General features: G+C 38.2%; 1 protein-coding gene across 3 annotated transcripts in view; it reads left to right on the top strand.

The window, feature by feature from the left end:
• The first annotated feature begins 4,380 nt into the window (after nucleotides 1-4,380).
• LOC127477620 (pituitary tumor-transforming gene 1 protein-interacting protein-like) overlaps nucleotides 4,381-23,501 on the top strand; it is a 28,092-nt gene continuing 8,971 nt past the window's right edge. For 2 of the 3 annotated variants that reach the window (XM_051802137.1, XM_051802139.1), the window contains exons 1-5: nucleotides 4,381-4,534; nucleotides 8,955-9,007; nucleotides 13,085-13,193; nucleotides 16,250-16,358; nucleotides 19,872-19,940. In XM_051802137.1, coding sequence (XP_051658097.1) covers nucleotides 4,429-4,534; nucleotides 8,955-9,007; nucleotides 13,085-13,193; nucleotides 16,250-16,358; nucleotides 19,872-19,940 — 446 coding nt within the window. In that variant the 5' untranslated portion in view covers nucleotides 4,381-4,428. The remainder of the gene's footprint in view (nucleotides 4,535-8,954; nucleotides 9,008-13,084; nucleotides 13,194-16,249; nucleotides 16,359-19,871; nucleotides 19,941-23,501) is intronic. The other variant, XM_051802138.1, reaches the window with a different exon arrangement.

The raw sequence follows: 23,501 nt of genomic DNA, 5'->3' as shown, positions 1-23,501 counted from the left end.
GGTCACCTGAGTACAGTGCAATGAAAACCAAAGAAAATCAGCTGCTACCACCACCCTTAGCAGAGACACTAATCTGATGCTGTATATTCCCCTAGGTTACTTCTTTGCAAGTGAAAACTCACTGTGGGTGCAAATCTTATTTCCATGACAGCAGAAGCCCCCATCAATTGAGAGAACTGATTTACTTTAACTGTCCCAGTAGTATTCTGCTGATCACATCTGAATTTATTAAGACCATTTAGCAGCCAATTTAATCTCCTGTTTAATCTCAGGGTTTGCCTGAAAGATGAAAATGGGCCATGGCATTTACAGCAAAACCACAAACCCCTCGAATAAACTGCATTCCTCTGATCCCTGCAAATATCTGCTATCTGTGTGTTTGCAGGACTGATTCTAATTTGTTTATGATACTTAAAACTTCTAATCATTCAGATCTCTAGGAATTCTGTTTCAGCGAAGATGATTTATGGAAGAGTGGTTATTTTAAGACAGAAGGTGGATATTGACCAGGAAGATCTAATTTTCTTTATCTGGCCTTGAGAAATAGCCTGAACTCATGGCTACACATTTTCCTCCATAAAATGGTATTATTAATATTTTTAATTTTAGAAAGATAGTTGTAGAAGCCATTTTATTGAAGTCTGAATACACACTTAAGAAGACTATATGAAGGTGCACATTCTTATACCCTGTAGGTATTTAATCAGTTAGTACTTTAACAAAGTACTAGACTGCACATGTACTCTCTTGCATGACTTCAGGGAAGCTGTGAAGCCTTAACATGAAGCCAACGTACATTTAAGCTGGTCCTGCAACTGAGAAATCAAAGAAACAAAACCTCTGGGGTACAATTTCTGCTCTGCTATGCCACCACAAAAATTTGGTACCATGCACAGTGAACCACATAGGGTATCACTGATCTCACCAAAAAACTAACTTCCACTTGCATAAGTTCACTGTAGGCATGCAGGTACATTTATCTTCATATACCACAGTGGTTTTCAGATACAAGAACAAATATTCAGGGACAGAGAAGTACCGATTGATTTTTTTGGAAACACTGATCTAATTACACATCAAATTGCAACCTGAAGACACATTCACGCTCCAGCCAGCCACAAACTAAAACAAACTCTTTGAGCAATGTATTGCTGTAGTAAAATACCTTTTACCAGGACCTACGTTCATAAGCCCAACACAGAAAAAAAAAAAAGTGACATTTTAATCACTTTTGTGACTTATCAGCTGAATTATTTAAGCATATTGCAATCAGGCAAGCTGGGTAAACTCAGTCACAGTGATGAAGTAATACTGTCATTAAGGGAATCAACTGAACACACAGAGACTTTGTAACCCATATAATCACCTTTGAGATTGTTAGTGCTGGTAAGGATGAAAAATAAATGAGCTAAAAAAAGAAGACAAGATTCTGCCAGCCCAATCTGTTCTTTGTTCAGCTACCCAGGGAATGGCTCATTCAGCTGTTCTATCACTACGGAGGAGCTGGAGCAGAGAGGAGGAAAAGGGGCCAAAGGTGATGTTGAAAATGCATGAGTAGAAAAAAATTGTTCAAAAAACCAGGCAAAATCTACAGAGCACACAAAAATCCTTGTAATTTGAAATGCACATGGAATTATGACAGAAAAAAAGCAAAAACTGGTTTAAGTTCCAAGATTTTATTTTTGTTTGCAATCTTACTATACACAGCTTGTTCCAAACCCAGTTTCTTGGTAGATCACTTTTTCTTGTCATCTACACTCCATTTCCTGGGAATTTATGTCTGCTGAGGGAGTGGCTACCTAACCAAGAAAAAACGTGTTTCATTACTATAGAAATAGTTATTGTGAGAGAATTACCACAGCTGTTCATAAATTATATTAATGTTTCCTTCCCCCAAAGGAATAACAAAGCTAAATCAGAGAAGATGGATATAACCATACTTCCGAAGAGCTCTCAGCAAATTCTATTTTTCTCCCTCTCTCCCATAACACTTGGCTCCAGCTAAAAGATACTTCCTCTAACATAACCATGCCAGAGGCAACTCAAGGAAAAATTACAAAATCTGGCTTGGAATTTGAGCTGTTTTATGAGAAACTGTTCTTCACTGAATACATAAAACCATCCAATTCTAAGATATAAAAAATTAGCTAGAGGACTTCCCCTTTGCCTCAAACATAATTCAGTTAAATCATGTAGAATATAACATAAGCTCTGAAGAAAAAGAAAATTAATAAGAACAGATACATAAAGTCATTTCAAGGGCACTTTTAGCTCAGTATCTTGCCTAGAATGGCAGTGAACAACAGATGCCTAAGGAAGAATGTCAGAATAAAGCAGTCATATAATGCATCTTCCTCAGCAATTGCACACAGCTTCTGGCAGTGTGGTTCAGGGACTTTCTGAACCAGAGGTAATATCTTGGTATTTAACAACTGTTAACAGACATATTCATGGAAAAAAATTCCAGACTTTTGGCCTAACCTGAACTTGTAGTGTCCTTAATATCCAAATATAGAGTTTCACAACTTTAAGCTCTTTATTTTCTTCTAAGTACTTTTTTTTTTTCAGTCTTCTACTTGATAATTGTGTTCAATGCCCTTCGGGTCTTGTATTAGAAAGAAGTCCTTCTGTGTTCACTTTTTCTATGCCACTCATGACTTTATACATCTCTGTCATATGCTCCGTAGCTATGATCTACTGAATTTTTACTTGTAAACAGTTCCTTACCTTTGGTAGTCTTTGTCACCTGTGTGTCTCTGCTATTCCAAGAGCACATTCCAAGAAAAGAAGGTTTTCAAAGCATAAAGATTTATAGATTTGAACACGTGGTAAAACCTGGCAAAAGATGTCCCTGCTCATTGCAGGGGAGTGGGACTAGAGGACCTTTAAAGGTCACTTCCAACCCTGGAACGATCCTGCCAGCTGAAGCAGGCTGAAGTCACAAGGAAGTACTGTCCTACATTAACCTCAGGTAAAAAACATCTTTGTGTCCATATGGCCTATATACTCACGCTTTTGGTTTTATTTTTCTAACATCCCTGAAGACCAAGAAGCAGGGACCCTAAACCTGCTGCAAAAAATCAAAAGACGACATAGAAAAAATTAAATGTATATAACTTTTTAATGCATGGGTTGAAACTTAATTTAAGGTAAGGGCACCTTACTTGGGTTCGATCCCTTCAATTTTACATGCTGGCCTAAGCCACCAAAGTTAATAGCAGTTGTCATAATTCCCTCTGAACCCTTTCCTGGAGCTACTCATCTCTTACTTGTGGGATTTTAGGGAGATTAATCTCTGCAGTAAGGTGAATCAAGTGTCTAAAGATAGATAGGATGGCAAGGTCGACCGCTGTGAAGAACATTCCTCTTACTCCTTGTAATAGCTCAAGTGTATTTGCAAAAGCATCTGAAACAGCTCAGATCTGCTTTCTCTATACCAACAAACCAACTCAAATACTTTCAAGAGCAACAATGGTCTCAGTACATAAGACTAATAAAAATGGTCCAAATAGAAGAGGAGGAGTGTTTGAGAACGGTGGTCACAAGCAGCTGGAGTCACCACTGACTGAACAATGCCATATTTGGAGAGAGTGTTTGCTTCCTACTTGAAGCAGAATCTTTGAGCACTAACAAATCCTACACTAGTACTTTGGTTATTGATTGCCCAATATCAAACTTCCCGTTCCTGAACATGGTCACAGTGTTCAAAGTTCAGCTATGGGATCGTTTAATTAAAGAAAGGTTGGCTGTCCCAGCATGGCAAGGTATCTCACTTTGTGGGCCATTAAGGATTTGATTCAGTGCCTAACCACAGTTGTCTAGGGCTGCTGAGATGCCCTATGTGTCCTTACCCTGCCATCTCAGAGGGTTTGGGGTCTGTTTCTTTTGTTCCTGTGCTATACCTTGCAGCCTGATACTGGGTGTTCTGTACACCCCATGGCATTTCAAAGAGTGTTAAATGCTTCTGTAAGGCCCTAAGAGGTGTGTCACTGCGCACAACCAACAACTCATTAGTCTTTTTAAATGGAAAGGTCACGGCAAATTTTCAGTTTGTCCCCATCTCTTTATTCTCTTCTCTGGTAGCCCTGGCTTGGGGATGACTTTGCTGGCTCTGGCAGCCTGCTGGCCCATCCTCAATGAGGAACGACAGCAAGCAGGAGCCAGGGCTCAGGATCGTCACCACCTCCTCGCCCTCACAGGCACCGGAGAGTTCGCACTGCAAAGGGACGAAAAGAAGAGTGTCACATCCAAAGAACAACACGCCTCGAGGGACTGGAAAAGGCCCGCTCTATCGCAGAACTGACCGACAGCGACCGCAGGTGAGGGGCCGCTCGCCCCGTGCCGGGCCCGCCCCGCTCCGCCCCGCGGGGCTCCGGCGCCTGCGCGGGGCCGGGCGCGGGGCGAGCCCGGTCCGGACTCATCCCGGCCATGGAGGCGCGGCGGTGGCCGCTGTGGCTGCAGGGCCTGGCGCTGCTCTGGGGCCGAGCCGCGATGGGGCTGGCGCAGAGCCCCACTGGGGCTCCGCCGGCGCTGGGTAAGGCGAGGCGGGCAGCACGGGAGCGCGGGGTTCTCTTCCTTTTCCTTCCCTTTCGTTCCTTTCCTTGCCCTTCCCTTGCGCCCCGCGGGTGCGGCCGTGGGCCCTTCCCGGGCGGGTGTGCCCGCGGTCCGCGCTCGGCCCTGATCGGGGCACGGCGGGGGACGGCCCTGGGCCTGCCGGGGCCCAGCGCTGCCCGGAGCCTTCGGGAGAGCTGGGGGAGCTGGGGGAGCCCGGGGCTCGCCGTGGGGCTCCTGCCCCGCCCCGGAGCTGATTCCGTGGGGCGGGGGGAACAGCCCGCTCCCGGCCGAAGGACAGGCCGATGGCGCTGGGGTTTGCCGGCCTGCGGGGGTGTCGGGAGCTTTGCTGCTCGGGGACGGCAGTCACAGAGTCACAGGACGGTCAGGTTGGAAGGGACCGCAGTGGGTCATCTGGTCCAACCTCCTTGCTCAAGCAGGGTCATTCGGGAGCACACAGTCACCTAGGTATGCTCAGTCCTGATGGTGAGGAGGAACGTGGCTTGGAAGGAGAAGCTGATGGAGGTGCTCTTCCCACCCTATTCTCTTGAAATCGTTTGTGTCAGAGGTGTTTTTGGCAGGCAGTTGGTGAAGCTCAGCCTCAGATTTGGTTGCTGCTCACAGATGTGACCACAAAGGTGCATGTTGGGTTAGTTGGCATTAAATTAGGGTATCTCAAGTGGACCTTGATGGGTGTGTCTAGACTCCAGTTTGAGATGTTTAGTTGCTTTTAGAGAAGGTTTATATTCGAAAAGGGTGTCTCCAACTTTGTGAGACAGCTAACTTGAAGCAGCACAGAAAGGGAGCTGTCAGTGTTCCTCAGCTGTTAGAGACGAAGTAACAAAAGGTAAACCTATCAACAACTGCAAGTTAATCAGCTTCTTTCTAGTAGTTCTGAGAAATGTAAGCAAAATCAAAGATTGAGTTTGAAGTCAAAACCTTTGTTGAATTCATAGTGGGATTCCTTATGGATTCTCTAGGAAGAAGCTTTAATGTATTATTGTTCTTACAGGAGTATAGGAATTTGGTCTTGACAGGTTGGTTGTTATGGAGAAGGAACATGATATTACACAGAAAGATGCGGGTGACCTTTATGGAATAAATATTAGAAATATGTTTGAAGTGAAAAAAAAGAGGTAGATTGTTATGCCGTATGACTATTATGTATTATTCTAATCTTAAATTGAAACAGTTGGAAAAAAGTAGGGAGATAGGCTGGTTGACTGTCAGATGCATATCAGTTACTGAAGGGATACTCTCCTGAAGACAGAGAAGACAGTTCTGTGGTAGTTTTGCAAAACTGTGGGACCTTGTATGCCATCCTGCTAAATATTCCACCAGTTCAGCACCCATGTTCAACAGGGCTGGACTGGCATAAAGCAGGACTACAAGGGCTGTATTGTTCCCCATTTCAGAAAGTACCAAGAAGAGTATGGCTTTAATTGCTGGAGCAGAAGGAAGCTTGAGGGAGAAAGTACTTGTGTACCAGAAGGAGGAAACAACTGTTTTACATTGAAGAATAGTGGTGTCCTAAGAAAGGAGACAGAGATGACATTAAAATAAACCAGCTGTGAATAAGCTTAATGTAGCTGTTGGAAGGTTTTTGTCAGTCTGAGCAGTTGTGTTGTTTAGTTTTAGTGGGATGGTAAGAGGTATCACCCCCAATTCCTCACTGATCTTAAGGGCGTACAGCAGTCATCAGTCCTTGTATGTGCTGTATAGACTCCTGTCTTCCTGGAGAGAAAAAAACAAACCAAAAAATCCCAATGCTGCATATACTACCTTCATGCATAAATACATATTGGGAAGGGGGAAAAGCTGTTCTTAAGCAAAATAGAGTTTTATTGTCAGTGCTGTTCTATTTTGCCTGTATTTGGTGGAGGAACAGACTTGGTTCTGTGTTCTGTCTTTTTATCCTCGTCCATGAGTACGTCTCTTACAAAAAGTAAGATCATAGAGATAGTTAGTGTATAGTTAACTTAGTACAATTCCTGTATGGCTGGGCAGCATTTTAGTTGTAATTAAAAAATAAAAGTGCATGGCCAGTAATAGTTTTTACTTATCATGTGTGAATATAATCTTCATACAGCTGCAATTCACTCTGTACAAGGTGTTACACTAAACTATTTTGGTAAAAATTGCATTTGTCAAAATAATTCTTCCTGCTTTAGTAAACCAGGCTTGATGTGTAAAAATGATTTCTCATTTTATTGTATGTTAGGTCATTAAAACTGATGTTATATGGCAGTATAGAAGGAATTACTATGTTTGAAAAATACTGTTTAAAATACATTGTGAATTATTGTTGATAGTGATAGTATGGTTTACATTTATCTTTTTCCCCAATACTGATAGTACAGTATACCCTTGAAATGCTAGAGGGAGAATGTCAACTTCATATATGTTTGAATGTAAAACAATAATTCAAAGTTATTTTTGTTTAATGTGCTGGTACACATAATGCTTTAGCAAGGTAGATTGGAGGGGATGGCTGTGTTTTTCTTTTTCAGTTTTTCTTTTCATCTTCTCTTGTGGAGAACACTGTAACTGGTGGGAAATTTATATATCTTTGTAAGTGATGTGATTTGGAGAAATATATAAAGCAGAATGAAAAAATTTTGGTTTCAGTCACTTATAGTAATGTTAAATTTCATAACAGTGGTATATAAAGTTGTTTTTATTTTTGAAATATGTATCGTGATATATTTGGAAGTATTTTTGCTAAGACTTATGCTGTTCTTTAGACTTCTAGAATTTATGTTTAATCTAATTTTTTTAACAGTTCATGTCTCCATCTTTTGATTATATGTCTGTAGAGCTTATCTGCTATAATATGGCAATAGGAAGGCGGTTAAAAAAGAAACAGCATGAAAAGTTTGATAAAAATCTAAGGAATATTTCTTCACTTTGCTGTAGATTATTCAGGTACTGAAAATGTAACCTAAATCTCATTTTAGAAATCTAAATCTAACCTAAATCTTGTTTGGTGTACTTGCATGTTTCTGACAGTGCTTTGCTAATTCATGTTTAGAAAGCTAGTTTGTTTGGGTGTTTTAAATCTTAAATTGAAAATGTAATTAAGTATTTTTATAATAAGTATGGTGGTACTCCATGCGGAATAATCCCATTTGAAATTGTTTGAGTTTAAACTGAGAACTGTTTCTAAAGCTGCTTTTCGTGTTGTTTTTCCATGAGTTGGTATATCGGCCTTACACTGAAGCTGTTAATTGGTACTGGTAACAATTTAATTGGTACCAGATAAAGTAGTAGGGTGTTTTTCTGTACAAAAATATTAATTAAAGCTGAATATACTAGTATATAAAATACATTTAATGTTAGGAATTAGTGCCAGAAAGATATAATATTGAATTATGAAAAGAAAATATTGAAATATATAGTTGTCTCACAAGTAAATAACTTAGCTCAAATCGATAACTGCTTGTGGCTAATGCAGTTTTTCATTAAAGCTATAATTGAATTCCTGATTTGGAGATATCTTCCCCTTGTATTTGTGATATTTATAGAAATAATAAAAAGTTTGTTTCATTAAATAGTATAAAAATTATAATAGGAACTGCAGTTACTGGAAGAAAAATCCAGAGTCAGACCAGAAGAGACTCCCACTCATCTTTCGAGTAGTTCATCTAGGTCAAGACTTTGGCATGTATGTGGTCCTGTGGGCAACAAGTTATATCTGAGTTATGGATAAAAAAAGACTGGTCTTAAGATGATAAACATGCAGTACTTCTACATGAAGTAAATGTGAGCACCAGTAATTTTTTTTTCTTTTTTTACATCCAAAGAGAATGTGTGTTAAGTGCTTCCACGTCACTTGTCTTTTCAAACTTCTGTTAAAGTTCTTGTTGAACACTTGCAAATTAACTTGTGTCCTATGTTTGGAGGTGGGGGTTTTTTATTATTTAAAATCATGTTATTTGGAGAGCTTTATCTTTTAAAAACTTTTCCCCCAGAATAAAGGTTAATATCTATGGAAGGGGATCAACCCTAGACAAGGGTCAGCTTTTGCAAAGGTTCCAAAGCTGCAAAATTCAGAATGTTCCCTAAATGGAAGTGTGGAAGTCCTAGAACTTCAGCAGAGATACAGGGAGGCTTTTGGGTTAAATCTCCTATATTGTCCTTAGAGAAAAAAAAAAAAATTGAAGTTAAAGGTAACCTTGAGTTGTTTCCCTGTATCAGAGGTCAAATTTAAATGTTTCGTATCTGTGTTTGCTGCAGTTCTCCTGGAATGGAATTACTGAGATTTCATTACCTCTTTCAAAATTGTTGCTTGTATCTAGAACCAGAAAAAAGAAAATGACAAATGTTATGATAAATGCTTGACCTTGTGGATTAAAAATAAATATATAATCTCTGTTTGTTTGTTTGTTTGTTTGTTTTTCTAGCATGTTCAGCATTTTCCCAGAAGTCCTGTGATGAATGTCTAAAAAATGTTTCGGTAAGATTTTTAACATCTTTTTTGATTGATGAAAATTTCCACTGCATATGAAATCAAATTGTTGGGGTTTGTTTGACTGTTCTGTGAGTTTTTTGAGTTTTTTTTAATGGCAAATCTACTCAAACTCCCCCTAACAAGAGGAAGTCAAGATCAGTCAGTTCTATTATCTGTTCTTATTTGAATGATGAAGTCAACTGATGTACTGCTTCCCCTGTGCTGCCAGTGTGCTTTCACTTTGCCAAGGGTGCTCCATGATTTGGTCACTCAGAGTGTGTCTCTGCTTTGTCTGAAGAGGACAGACCGAATCCAGGCTTCCAGTGTCAGTGTGTGCTCAGGGCTTTCATAGCTCAACTGAGCAACTTGATGTTGGTACTGGTTCAGACTTATTGTGTGAGCAGCACTTAGCTAAATGTCCATCTTATAAAAGAACAAGATAAACTCAATTTTATGTGGCTAAAATGCCTTGGATTTTTTGTATACCGAAAAGAAGAACTGGGAAATTAATGTAAATAAAGTGGAAGCGCCTTTCTCTGAAGATGCCCCAAGAATCCCTTTAACTGAGGCAGATTGGATCAGCACTTTGTAGATGTCCAGGTGTGTTGGCCCCTCCATTGGCTACCTCAGACTGTATGTGCTTAATACTGGAAGGTTGGGTCACTGTTCTGGTAGTAAAATGTTTAGATTTCCTGTGAGATTGCAATAGGGCAGACATTTAAACATTAGAATTTGTTTCTCTCTCCTTTGCTGCAAACTTTTTTGTGACCACATTAAGGATTGTAATAAGCATACAAAAGGCGTCAGTCCCTGCAGAGTAAAGTGAGAGATTATTTCAAATTCAAACTTGAGATGTCACTGAGAAGAAATATTTCAGGCGTCTTTAAGTTACATATGTCACTGCAAAACATTTTCTCTAGGAAAGACTGAGAACTATTCGAACTTACCTCCTTGTCTTATGCATATTTTGGCTTTTTAAGGGAAAAATATTAATTGACGTGTATTGCTGTGGTTATTGTGTGTTGTCAGACCTGAATATTTGTTGTCAGAAGAATGGCATTGTGTAAAGAACTCTTCATGTTCAGAAGTATCAATAGGAAAAGGAAAATTACCAGTTAAATGTGCAGCACTGGCAGTAGTGTGACCCTAACTTCAAATAAGTGCTGCTGCAGATACATGAGCAGAGCTTCTATTAACCTGAGAGCTACATGTTCACCCTGTGAGAGAAATAAATCCTTTAGCTGTGTTTGTGTGCTGAAAACACTTATAGAGTTAACAGATACATTGCTTTCAGAATCTGTCAAACCAAAGACAGTGTCCAGGTTTGTTTTGGTGACAGAATGATGGATGATTCAGGGCAACTGCTTCAACAGCACCAGTGTTAACCTTGAAGAAAGGAGTTTAGACTTGATTCAGACAATTTGCACATACATTAAAAAAAAAAGGCTACAGAACAAAGCCATCAGCACTTCTTTGAGCAATACAAAAGCAACAGATTGCTGAAATTACTTTTATTGCTTCAGTAGAAAAAAAATCAGGTTTTCATATTGGTGATAAAATAGATAGCAGCAGCACATAAAAATGAAAATTAAATGTTTGGTGAATAGGTAAAAACCATTCCAAACAAACCATAAAATGTAGTAATTTAGTTTGGGTAAATAAAATTATAATTCAAAATGCTCAAATTTTGTTGATCATCATTATGGGTCGATGAATACCTATTTTTTTTGTGGTTTTTTTATCAATAAGTTCTGAGTGGTAATTTGACAGATAGGCTATTGAATTTCATCTTATTCTTCACAAGATGGTACATTAAAAGGTAACACATAAGGGTTTTGATTAGAACTGTTGAATTCTGAAACTCAATTTATTTACTTCAGAGAAATATTTACTGCTATGATTAGCAGATCACCAGGTATATTAAAATCTGATAACTTTATCTCTTACCAGATAATATGTAAATATTTATTGATTAACACCTTGTGAGAGTTTTCATATTTCTAACTCTGTGACAGTGTGTAATGCAAGTACTACTTAGAGATAGGACTACATTTTAAAACTTGTGTGCATGTGTAGAGCCTCATCATTCTGGAGAATTTTCCAAAGTCTCATTTTTAGCTTTTGAGTAGTCTACCAATATGCTTTTCCCCTCAGCTGTTTATTTTTGTCATTTTCAGTCTTTGCCCTAATAATAAATGTATGGAATCTAAATTCTTGTGGAAAGTGGATTTTAGGCAAGCTCAAACCAGCTATAGGAAATTGTGATCAAGAAATATAGTCAATTTTTGGAGAGAAGGATAGGGATAACAGTCACTTGCATACATTTATCTGAATATAGAGGAAGAAGAATTCATTTTGTGTTCATAGTTACTATAGTATCTCTTTTAATACTGAAAATATATCTTTAAAATGAGAGTAGACTGAATTAATGATGTTGCACTTCATTATCTATTTGAGACTGTTCTAAAATAAAGTCACTGGTAGCCATGTGAGTGTGAACATTGTTCCTAGCATACTCTGCAAAGGATATATGACTTACCTCTAAATAAAATAAAGTCTTTTCAGTCTTCATTTTTAGGTTATGTAGATGAGGATCAAAGTTAAGGAAATGTTTCATTCTTGAGTGTTTAGGTGTTGGGCTTTTTGTAACTTGATTTTGATAATTAGCTCAATTTTTAGCATTGGGAATGAGTAAATTGAAATATTTTCGTGTGGTTCAGCCCCTGCCCCAGTCAGTAGCTGTATCAGGTATTGCCTTTCGGGCTAGACACATTTTTAGTAGTTAGATGCAGGAGTCTCCATCAGTGATACAGCTGGCCTTTCTGGTCCCTCGTCACCACCAGTACAGTCATTCAGGTTAGATGAGACCTCATGAGTCACCTAGTCCAACCTCTTACTAAAAACAGGGCCAACATTACATTCAGAGTTTAACAATGACTTTTACTATGCTTCCCATTAGTCATTATTTTTTAACTGTTAATTCTTATTAAATATTCTATTAAAAAAAGGCATTTTTTTTATCTAACATCCTTGATTAAAGCGGCAGGGTTTTTTGCAAAGTTTATTCTACTTTCTTAATTATTTTTGTTGATGTGTCTTTATGGGTATGTTTAACTTGTACAGTCTAGCAACTACAAAATATTAATACATTTTTCTTGTGTCCACTTTTCTCAAGAAAGCAGAATCTGCTACAAGTGGTTTCCTTTGTATTTAACGTTTTCTAACCCGTTAAGAGGAAGATAACAGGTTTTGTGCAACTGAGGACGTGTGACAGAGATGTTCTTGATAGTACTGTTAGATAAAGCATAGTTCCTCAATGAACTCTTTCTGTAATGAATCCTAAAAAAACATGTTTTGTCAAAGATTCCTATTACTGTTGTTCAAAACTACTTCACTGCTTTAGTTGTGTGGTAAAGGACTTTTGAATAAGTATTTATTTTTGCAGATGAAAACCAAAATGTAAGCTTGATGCCTAGTGATGGCTTAAAAAGCAGAAATGGTATGCTGGCATTGTAACTATAATATAAAAAATTTTAAATTTAAAAAGTATCCATAACTGTAAGGTACACAATGTACTTTGCAGCACAGATTGGATAAGGCTGTATCATTTATTACTTTGCAGCAAAACCTCCTGTAGAATTGTAAGGGTTCTTTACTGTTTTATTTCTGTTGATAATCAAATGCAGGGCTGAAGTAAGATTATAAGTGTATTTTTATTCCTTAAAGATCCCAGGTGTTTGAAAATCCTGTACAATTGACTTTCTGATTTTGTACCTCTTGTTAATTCCAGTAATTTTAAACCCAGTCCATTTTATCATCTAGTATACTGAGTACCTCAATATGTTCCCCCGTATATTTTCAGGCTAGTATAAGTATTTGTTGCCTTAAGTACAAAATGTTCTTATTCTCAATTCAGTTTAGGTTTTACTGAGAAATTGTACCAGGACTTCAGTAGTCTTGATAACATATAGCACTTTCATTTCTACAGTTACTCACATAAGAATTCTGTCTTTGGAGAGGTGCATTAAATTGTTAACTGTTTTTGAAGATGAATAATTGGGGGGTTTTTTGTTCCTTTTGCAGTGCCTTTGGTGTTACACCAACAACACTTGCATTGATTACCCTGTAAGAAGCATTCTTCCACCATCTTCATTGTGTTCCCTCTCTAATGCTCGATGGGGAGTTTGCTGGAGTAGGTACTAATTTTACTTTTGCTGTAGAGAGTTACTTATGAGTATGATTAAAGTAAGCCTGTTGCTTGATAGAGCTGTTTCCTGGTAATTTATGTGGAGAGGTGGGGGAGAAGGCAGTGGTTATGATTTGGAGCAATGATCTCTAATCTTCTGGACTTGCAAACAGTCATTGTTAAGGAAAGGATCTTTGTAAACAGCCAGTGTAGTTATGTTGATCCAATGGCTTTAAAACTTTTTTATATTTTTAAAAATTTCTTGAAGTGTTGGATGACTTGCCTAGATCTGCAGTTCCTTTATTATATTCCTGTGGCAGCAGTGAACCAATACCACAGGAGCAGAGTCACACAGGAATTTTGAATGCTATTTTTGCTTAAACAACTGAAATAACAGGGTAGTCTGTGGGCACTGAAGGCAGTGTAGATAAGGTTAGATAATGTTAAATAAGGTTAAAAAGGAAGCTGCAGAGGACCACCATAGGTTTTAGTACTTCATCATTTAATTGTTTTTAGATTTCCGTTTGCTTTTCATGTTTTATTACAAAATACGGTACAGACCATATGCTGCCACCACGGGCTAAATTCGAACTAGATTGTAACAGAGAACAAATAAGACATTGCAAAGCTTGTCATATGAAACAAGAGTACAGCTGCAGTCTAGCAAAGCAAAGGCTTGCTGCTTTCTGTGTATTTGTTCATGGACACTGGGAGGCTAAAGAACAAAAACAATTCAGAGTGAACTATCAGTGACTGTTAACTGTAACTTAGAAGAAAGTTCCCACACTTAGCACAGAGAGATTATGCAGTAGTCTAAATTAGAGTAGCAGAGAAGATTGCTGTTAAAGTGGAACATGGAAGTTTCTGAACATTACCACTTGATCCCTGCAAACAGAGTGACTAGATTGAATAGTACAGGAGAACTTCATCAATTCTTTATTCTTACAGAAGGGCTTTGGACTTTGTTTTCTGAGAAAAAATATTTATGCTTTTGAACTTTTTTAGGGTACAGTAGAGACATCATTTCAGTAATAAGGCACACTTCTAAGAAAACTGGGCTTGCAATATCATAGTAAATGCTGTTACTATGAAATGTTTAGAAAACTTTTCTTCTGAAAGTGTGGAGGGTTGACTCCTGCCAATGGCTAAGTATTCACACAGCTGCTTCCTCCTTCCCTCCCTTGATCCCAGTGGGATGGAGGGAGAAAATAGTAAAAAAGCAAGAAAACTCATGGATTGAGACAAAGGCAGTTTAATAAGTGAAGGAAAAAGGGGGAGAGAAAAAAAAAGTCAAGCGCAGGAAATTGCTTACCACCTCCCACAGGCAGGGGAAGTGGTAAACTCCCACTGGGTTTGATGCCCCCAAACAGTAGTCGCCTTGGAACCCAGTTATGCCCTGCAGTTATTTTTCTTTTACCTCAAATTTCATTGGTGACCACAACTTTATAAGGTGTGGAATACCCCTTTGGCCAGTTGGGGTCAATTGTTTTGTCAGCATCCCCTCCTGGTCTCTGCAGTCTCTTGTTTACGTCCAGCCCTGCTCACTGAGGAGAACAGAGGGAAGGGGGGAAAAAGAGAATATTTTGATGCTCTTCGAGCCTATTCAGCAACAGCTAAAAGCATTGGTGTGTTACCAGCACTTTTTAGCCAGAAATCCAAAGCACAGCATAAAACCAGCTGCTATGAAGTAGGTTAACACTCTCAGACCCACCGAGTAGAGAAACACATTCCTTTTGCAAAACAGTGATTACCAGTGTCTACTGATACTAAGGGTGTTCTTGACAGTTTACTCCTGCTGTAGAAATGGCTTATAGCTTGGCTTATACATATATGGCTTATACATTTGTGTTTCTATATTGACTGTAACTTAAACACTAAATGAATACTTCATAATGGAGCACATTCTCAGAAAAAAAAACAAAACAAGAACAAAAAAATCCTCAAATACGCATTTCCTTAATAGATTTTTTACAAATTATAGGCAGCAGCATGCCATGGGGTTATATAGTCTTACTGAGACTGTCCCCTTCAGACACAGCAGGAAAATTCATTAACTTGTGACAGTGGTGGTGCTGTTTTTTCTTTGAGCAAATAAAATTAAGAGATTAATGTTGTTCACTGTTGCTGAAAATGAAGGTGAATATTGGAGCTGTCAAAATTAAAAACAAATGACTGGCTTCCAGTTAGAATTTTATATGAAATAAGGTGTGTTGACAAATTATTAACCAGCATGAAGTGAAGAACAGCATAGAAGCAGTGTAATACAAAGTAGTTAAATTGTGGTTTTTTTCATAATTAATAAGCAAATGAAATAGGTAGTGGAGACAAGAATGCAGATTGAAAACTGACAGTCTTTTCTGTACTTTGTTAAAAGGTTCAAAAATTTTTTTTTGCTTCAATTAAATAGTATACCTTAAAAAATTAAATTTTGTTTAAAACAATTTTTTATTTTTACAGAATGAATTATATACAATTGTTTGTAACTTGTAGGGAAGTAACAGAATGAAAAATGTGGTATGATGAAATGCATTACTTCCATAATTTACATTTTGGAATGTACTTGTGTATTGTAACTAGAAACTATGTTTACCCAGTAAATGATAACACAGAAGCAAAAATGCTTGCTGAGAGGTAATCTTTGGCAGGATATGTGAAGGCTATGCCTTGGCCAGGCATGAGATGATGAGATCTGCAGAGAAGTAACAGACTCTTTGGCTTGTGCATGTAATCAGAAAGCACAGACTCTCTGAACTTCATTTGCTAAATTTGGCTGTCTTACCACAGAAGGACAGAACTGTGAAATCACACCAGTAGATATGTAACACATAAAGTATTACAGATGACTTAATGATATAAAGAGAAATTTTACTTAGTGTCTGTTCAGTGTGGACTATGTATAATAGCAAAATTTGAATGTGGTATGTTCATTTTAACTGGGGTAGTTGCACAGAATTATGTGGGGGTTTTTGCATATAGAGATGAAAAAATGCCCGCAAAGGATTATCAGAAAGAGAAATGTTAATACTGAAGTCTAACAAGTTGAATATGTTCATATTTTTCAGTAAATTTTGAGGCTTTAATTATTGCCATAGCTGTAGTAGCTGGACTCATTCTGGTGTCTGTAGCAGTCTGTTGCTGTTACTGCTGTTACTGCAGAAGACGTTCCAGGAGGTAAATACATATATTTGTTTCCTTTACTAACATTGGGTGCGGGTCTTTCCTACCTACCTGCAATTTTTACTCTCCAATACACTAAGAATATTTTCACTTGGAAGGAGTTTTGGTCACTTTGCTTTATTTGTTTGAGAAAGACAGCAAAAAAAGACAGGCAGTACTGACACTGAAAATGATGCTGGAATGACACTGAAGTGGTGTTTCTAGTGGTAACAGTGCTGATGTGTTCAACTTTAAGTAAGCTGTTGCCTTACTTCTACATTTTACACTTTTGTATTAAGATTGGACATGAAATATTTCAATGACCAAATAAAACCTTGCTTCTTGTGATAATGGAATAAATGATTTCTTTCAAGGCAAGCTCATGTGCAGCAAAAAGGGACCAGGTGGATAACAAGTAACTGAGCACAATGTCCTACAGCACTTGGTATCCATGCTTCAGTGTTGCTCTAGAATCTGTCAGTATCTAACTGATTAGCTATCCTTGCTAAAAATATTCTTGAACAAAATATTCTAAATGTAAGATAATACTTCTTTTGCTCTAAGATACTAAGAATGACTGACTTACTTTTGAGTAAAGTAATACTGCAAAAACTAAATGTTCTTGGAGGACTCTTTTTTTTTAACTGGCTTCTCTAATTAGCTAATATCCTTCAAAGAGAGGGAATTAGTTGATGAGTAGCTAAACTAGGTAAGTCAGTGCTGCCTTGTGAACTGATCAGTCCTTATTCCCTACTGAAACACCTGGAAAGCCGTTAAAGTTTAAAGCTCAGCTTTCTGGGCAGTGTAGTTTCATCTATCTCTGTTCCTTACGTCCTTCAGTTCTTCTGATATGAATAAAACTTGGACCTTATTTCTTGGTCTGAAGTAATTTCTATACATTTTCAAGTACATGTGACTCATTGTTCTTGTTTGAGGGTTGTGTTTGGGGTTTTTTTAAAGAACTTACATAACTGTACAGTGTTTTGTGCTAACCTTCAAGCCAGAGAAATACAGTACATCTGTGACTTTAAAGAAATGAGAAAATAATTGTAAATAATGTCTCATTCCTTCCTCTCTTCCTTGAGGAAGATTCATGCACCTGTTTTGCTGGTAGGTTGGTCTACCAAGTCTGCCCTAGTGTGGGCATGGATAACTCTTTAGCCCTGTGCTGATAAGCCCTGAAGGTGTATAGAACAGGTTTAGATCTTATGTAAGATCTGCCAACATCCTCTGCAGAACAACTGAGTAGGCCCCTGTGGCTGACATGCCAACAAATAAAGCTTGAATCTTGTGAAAAGAGATATTTGTGCCAGACTTCAGTTTTAGTAGCTAAGTTGTCAATCAGTACTGCAACATCTTAATTCTACAAATAGAGGGTTAGTTGAGAGTCATCTTATGCCAGGATTCCAAAGGTGTCAGGCTTAATCTTCTGACCCTTAGAGGATTTAAAGGTCTTGTCAAAGTGGGGTCCAGCTTATTTCAGGAGGATTCAGAATGTGTTATTACACTGAAGCCTGATGTATTACTGGCTTTAAACCCACTGATTCTTAGCAGGAATTCTTTTGCTCTCTTCTTCATCATTTTAGTGGACTGATTTTCCACACAATTTCTTTTTATGAATTGGAGGAAGGAAAGTTTATAGAAATCTACTCTTTTATTCACTCTTTAGGTGTTATCTGAGATCTCAGGTGTAAACTTTTGCAGAAGGATCAGTATTCCTCCTGGGAGTTCTTAAGCTGTGGTGTTTCAGTGTTTAAGTGTTTAAGAAGCCATCACTTCCCTTTTCCTTGAACACAGAGAATACTTAAATGCGTTAACCCCCATATCAGGGATGTAGGTGATTCACCCGTCTCCATTCCTACCACAGGAATTCTAGGACTGTTGTTGCATTATTTTGGTTCATTATTTTTATCATGTGGTTTTGGACTTGTGATAGTCTGGTTCCATGCACTTGAGATAGTTGCATGAATAGTAATTATTCATGAAACTATAGTAAATGGACTCTCTTGAACTTCAGTTACCAACCACTTTTTTTAATTGTATAATCTCAGACTTTCTGAATTTTGAAGAAAAACTCCATCTCCTCAAAGTATCTACAAATTAGAAGATATTTAATGCTCTTTAATTATAGGGAAGAAATGTATTTTCTGAATCATATACCAGCATTTTATTTATTTGATGTTTTCATATTTTGCAACACCAATGTGAAGTGAGATTATTGCATAGTTATAAGATGCTGGAGTCTCCAGTAAAGTAGTTTTACAGAAAGGTGCCCAAGAATGGGAGCTTCTAGTCTTCCTCGACATGCTAGTATGGGGAATTGATTAATTTTACAGAAGGGTCTAACATAGTTTTCCAGTAAGTGTGACCTGTTGCATGTGTTTCCTGCTGCTAAACTCCCACAGGATTTTTCTGATTCTTTATGTGGCAAAAGGAGGAACTGGAAAATTTTTATAGGAAACATTGCATGGATTCAGAATTACTGGGTTGTATTGAAATTACTGAAATGTTCAGAGATATTTGGACTGATTGAGCACATTAAAGAATCGAGTTCAGATTTCCAGTTCTGGTGTCTGAATTTTGTATTTTAAAGTATTTGACGTGCTGTAGTTAACCACTGGATGTCACCCTTGCTTAGCTTGTAGGCTGGTTGCTGCAGATGTGTGGTGCTGCAACTCTTCAGGTATATTAATATTGTAAATATTCATCTCGGACATCTTCAGAAGTGCATTCACTTCTGGAAGATGATTAGCACCTGGGGAAGCATGGCAGTTGTCCATTTACTAATGATGAAGAGCTGTCGTTAATTGTATCAGGACAAAACTAAAGACAAAAACATTTGGCATTTGTTTTAGCATTCTACAATTCTTATAGTCTGTCTAATGATTAAGTGAAGCTGAACTTTTCCCAAAGCAGGTCACAAAGCTTAAGTGCCTATATTCAGTAGAGCATATCAGCACATGCACAGCCCAGATGTACTGTGTAGGCTCAGCATTTCCCAGAGTCACACAGCTGATGCACTCAGGTAAATCCTTGTTCATTCCAGAACAGACTGCTTTCCTGGGGGCAGCTTGAGATTGGATAGCAATGGTTGTTGAAAAGATAAATTGTTCTGGCATCACAGGCTTATGAACCATCAATCTTCTTCCAGGGGACAACAATGGACTTAGCTGTGCACATGCAGTACATTTACTCTAAAATGGGGTGCGACACGTGGGGAAAATGGCAAATACAAGTCCTGTTTCTGGAACAGTCTGCAACCTGTTCCTAAGAAGCTGCAAGTTGCCCTGTGGAGGCTGAAGGGCACATGGCTACAATGAGTGGAGCATTTAGATATTATAAAATGTGAAAGGATAGTTACAGAAACTTGTCAATTATACTATTCAGCAATTAAATTTTACATGACTGTGAAGTATCTCTGTTCAGACTATAAATTCTTTTTGAAAATAAATCAAGTGACTAAATAGTGATTGCTTAGCAGTGAAGTTGCTTTTTCCTCCTCTTACACTTTCCTCCTTATTTTTCTAGTAGACCAGATGAAGAAGAAGAGCAACTAGCTAGGAAGAGAGAGGAAAGAAGACTACAGTCTCTTCAGAGGTGAGTCTGGACAGCTTGACATGCTTCTTGGTGCTATTGGAGTATTCTGCCTTTCTGAGGAATACATGGAGTACTAAACAAAGAAACATTGTGGAGTTAGGCATGACAGTGTCAGGTTTTTACAAAACATGGCTTAATGTGAGATTGGTGAACCTGATTAGGAGCCTGTATTCTTGTAAGTGAACAGGGAGCAAATGGGTTGATGCTCAGTGTGGCAGGTACCGTGAGTACTCTGTGCCAGCCAAGAGCAAACAGGAGGAAAGTGTCTGAAGTCTTGTCTAGTCTCTTCTGGACTGATGCCTGCCTGTGGCATGAGTTAATGACCAAGCGAGGCTGAAATCAAGAGTTGAGACCCACTTGTTGGATTCATTTGGTTATTGGTTCTTTTTCTTTTAAAATCTGTCTGGGAAAGGTAGAGAAGTTGATAGTGACATACCTATTCAAAATTTGGCTCAGGAATTGAAAACTTTGGCTCAGATCTCATTGTAGCCCTAATTTCATATTTCCATCCTTTCTGCTAAAGCTGTATCACAGTGTAAAAAGAAGTGCAAGAGTCAGCCCTCATACAGTGTTTCTCAGTGAGAACTGCATTCCTTCAGATGTAGATTTTTATAGCTTAGTTCTACTGTGACTTTTGGTGGGTTTTACATTTTTCTTTAGATAAACAATTTTCATAGATAGGGCACTGATGCCTGGTACAAACGAGATGTACCTTTTGAATCATACTTCCTTTCAAGGTCTTCAATTTTGACATTCACAGTGGATTAGCCTTCAGCAAGACAAGAGTGTCCTAGCTGTCAGGTATGGGTTTGAATCCCCACATGCTGACAAGGAAATTAGTCTTAGGTTTGCCACTTCCTGGTTTTGTTCTCTGAAGACTCATCTGCCAAGTAACAGGTGGGCACCTTCACTGCCTGCCTGATGCCTGCTGTTTTCTCCTGAACTTGGATTGATTGTTAATATGAGCAGGGAGTTAGGGAGCAAGGCATGCTTCCACATGAGGATCCTCGTGGGGCTCTTGCATGAAGATATAAAGTTTCTCTATTACAGATGTACATAAGGAGACAAGGCAGGTACGTTTCTGACTGGGCAGAAAAATGGAAGTTAGTAAGGTGGTCTTACAGATGCACTTGCTGTTGCTCATGTATCTGACTGGAAGGAGCTGAGAGAATCACTCAACTCCACGCAACTGTTTTCTGAACTGACAGGTTATATAGGCAAGTACAGTAACTGTTTGCCCTGAATCTGATGATGATTATGACTCTGAAGTAGCACTGTGATGTTGATACGGTTTGAAGCTGGCTCCCTGCCAAGTCTCCAAACCTTACCACCAGAAGTCCCGTCCCCCTCCCCCCCCAAACCTCAGGGAGAAGAGGGAGAAAATCAACCAAGAAAACCGAAACGAGAGAGAGACAGCTAAAGCAATATATATAAATATATTTACACTTATATTACAGTTATATACAATTTCACGAGGGAAAGGGAAGGGGGAAGGGAAAAGGAACAAAACCAAAATAAAATATATATATATATATATATCCCAATTAGTAGCCCAATATCTAGCAACTAAAAGAGTTAGCAAAGAAATATCTCACTGCTCTCCTTGGGACAACCGAGAGTTGCGTCTGATTCTCCTCGGTCAATGTGTGCCTAAGCCTTATTTACTGTGCAAGGATTTAGTCACAGGTGAAGTGATGTAGTCGTGGCTACCTGTCAGAGTTTGAACATTTCACTGATAATAATGGTTTTACCCTTCAAATTTAACTAAGTGTTTGGTGGTTTGTTTTGAATACCCTAGGGAAGTATCCTGAAGTGTTTCTGAGGTGTAAAGCTTGCACAGCATGATTTTCCACTCTCCCTTGTTATGCAGATTCTTAGTGCTTTCTGAGTTCAGAACTGATTCAGACTGACTGCTGAAGTACTGTTGTCAGTTGAAAGTGCAGCAGTGAGTCTCCATTACTTCACATAGGGTAGGCAAAACAGTGAAGAAATGCCATTAGTACCACCAATAACAAACCTGGTTTATGATCACATGATATCACATGAAAACTATACAGAAGAAAGTTTTGGCTTTATACAGGAGGAGGCTGCTTTTAGCAGAATTTCTCTTATTTTCTTCCTGAGATCCCTTGCCTCATTTAATGTCTTCCTCTTATGTAACACAAAAAGCATAAATCTTATTGTCAGGTTACCCTCAGTAGGTCAATTTGTCTTGTCCTTTTTCTGTTCTCTTCAACATCTCAGTCCTGACTGTCTTCATCTACATGAATTTCATCACCCTGACTCACCAGTTCCTCCTCCTGCATTTGGTCAAGTTCTTTACTGTGCAGCCTGGGCTTAATAGTGGAAAGGGATGTAAGGGAGATTGATTATCTCAGGGAAATAGAAGTGGAAGATTTTGAGTCTGTCTTGCTTGGTTTTCCTCATTATGCTTTATGTGCTTGCTTTTCCAGAAGTGCAGTTGCTGGGAAAGGCCAGTTCAGCCCTTCAGCTCTGTAGGAAGCAGGATAATTGCTTCTGAGGACACACAGGATCTGTTTAGCAGTAGGAATTGTTTGGAGGTGGAATATGCATAGGGCAGTTGGGATCTTTGGTGAATTAAGCTGTCAGTGCTTAACAGCTTTCTACTGAATATGTGCAAATTGGAATTCAGCAAAAGTCACAACTTGTTTAGCTGGATTGAATTTTGACAGGGACAGCAAATGGTGTATTTTTAAATTTTTGTTAGAGGAACATTGTTTTGCCAAATTCTATGTCCCTTCCTAAAAATATATAGATTCTGGATTATACTTCTGAAACAGATATGTAGAAGCTTTTGTGCTTGTTTTTCAAACTAAGCAAAATATATGCTTCTTTTGAAATATAGGAAAACTATCTGAGGAATGATGGAATGACTTCCATTTAAACATCCTTTATTTTTTTCCCCCTTCACCTTTGCAAAGGGGAAGAAGAAATTGATTCATCAGGCCCTTGGTTTATGCAATTAAAGTTTGGCAATATTAGATACAGTCTTGAAAACTGTCCTATGATCAGAAACGTAAAAAACAGTTTCTGTATAGCACAATATTTTAATTTATTCTCTGCATGGATGCCATGCTGGATTTTTGACACCAGTAGTTTTCACTTACACTTGCTATACAGCTTAAACAAAACAGTAATACACATTTTGTCTTTTTAGAATTCTTACAGTGAATTAGGATTCTGAAACGTACTGTATTCACAGCTAAATTTTACAATTATGCTCCCTGCTGGAAAGCATTAGGGAGTCTTCCAGCATAGTGTAGTGCCTTGCTTGTTATGTAGACATGAATACCTCAGTGGGTGTATATATAAATATATGTGGATGCATTACTTTTATGTAGAAAAAACAGTATTTCTTATTGTTTATTTTAATACATCTTATTTTGACATTATTGGTTAGTCAGAAGTTATAGGGAGTCTTACAGATGCATAAAGTGTATATAGAAAGATAAGATCTGTACCTGCTGAATGTGATTTTTTAAAAATTTGTAATTGCATACTTATGTAAAAGATGCTGTTGTCCGTTTTAGATGTAATTAT

This window comes from Manacus candei, unplaced genomic scaffold (assembly GCF_025592945.1).
Source record: "Manacus candei isolate 608988 ecotype Guabito, Panama unplaced genomic scaffold, ASM2559294v1 h1tg000056l, whole genome shotgun sequence".
NCBI classification, from domain to species: Eukaryota; Metazoa; Chordata; class Aves; order Passeriformes; family Pipridae; genus Manacus; species Manacus candei.
Note: the sequence above shows the minus strand (reverse complement) of the source record. Positions and strands in the feature narration are given on the sequence as shown.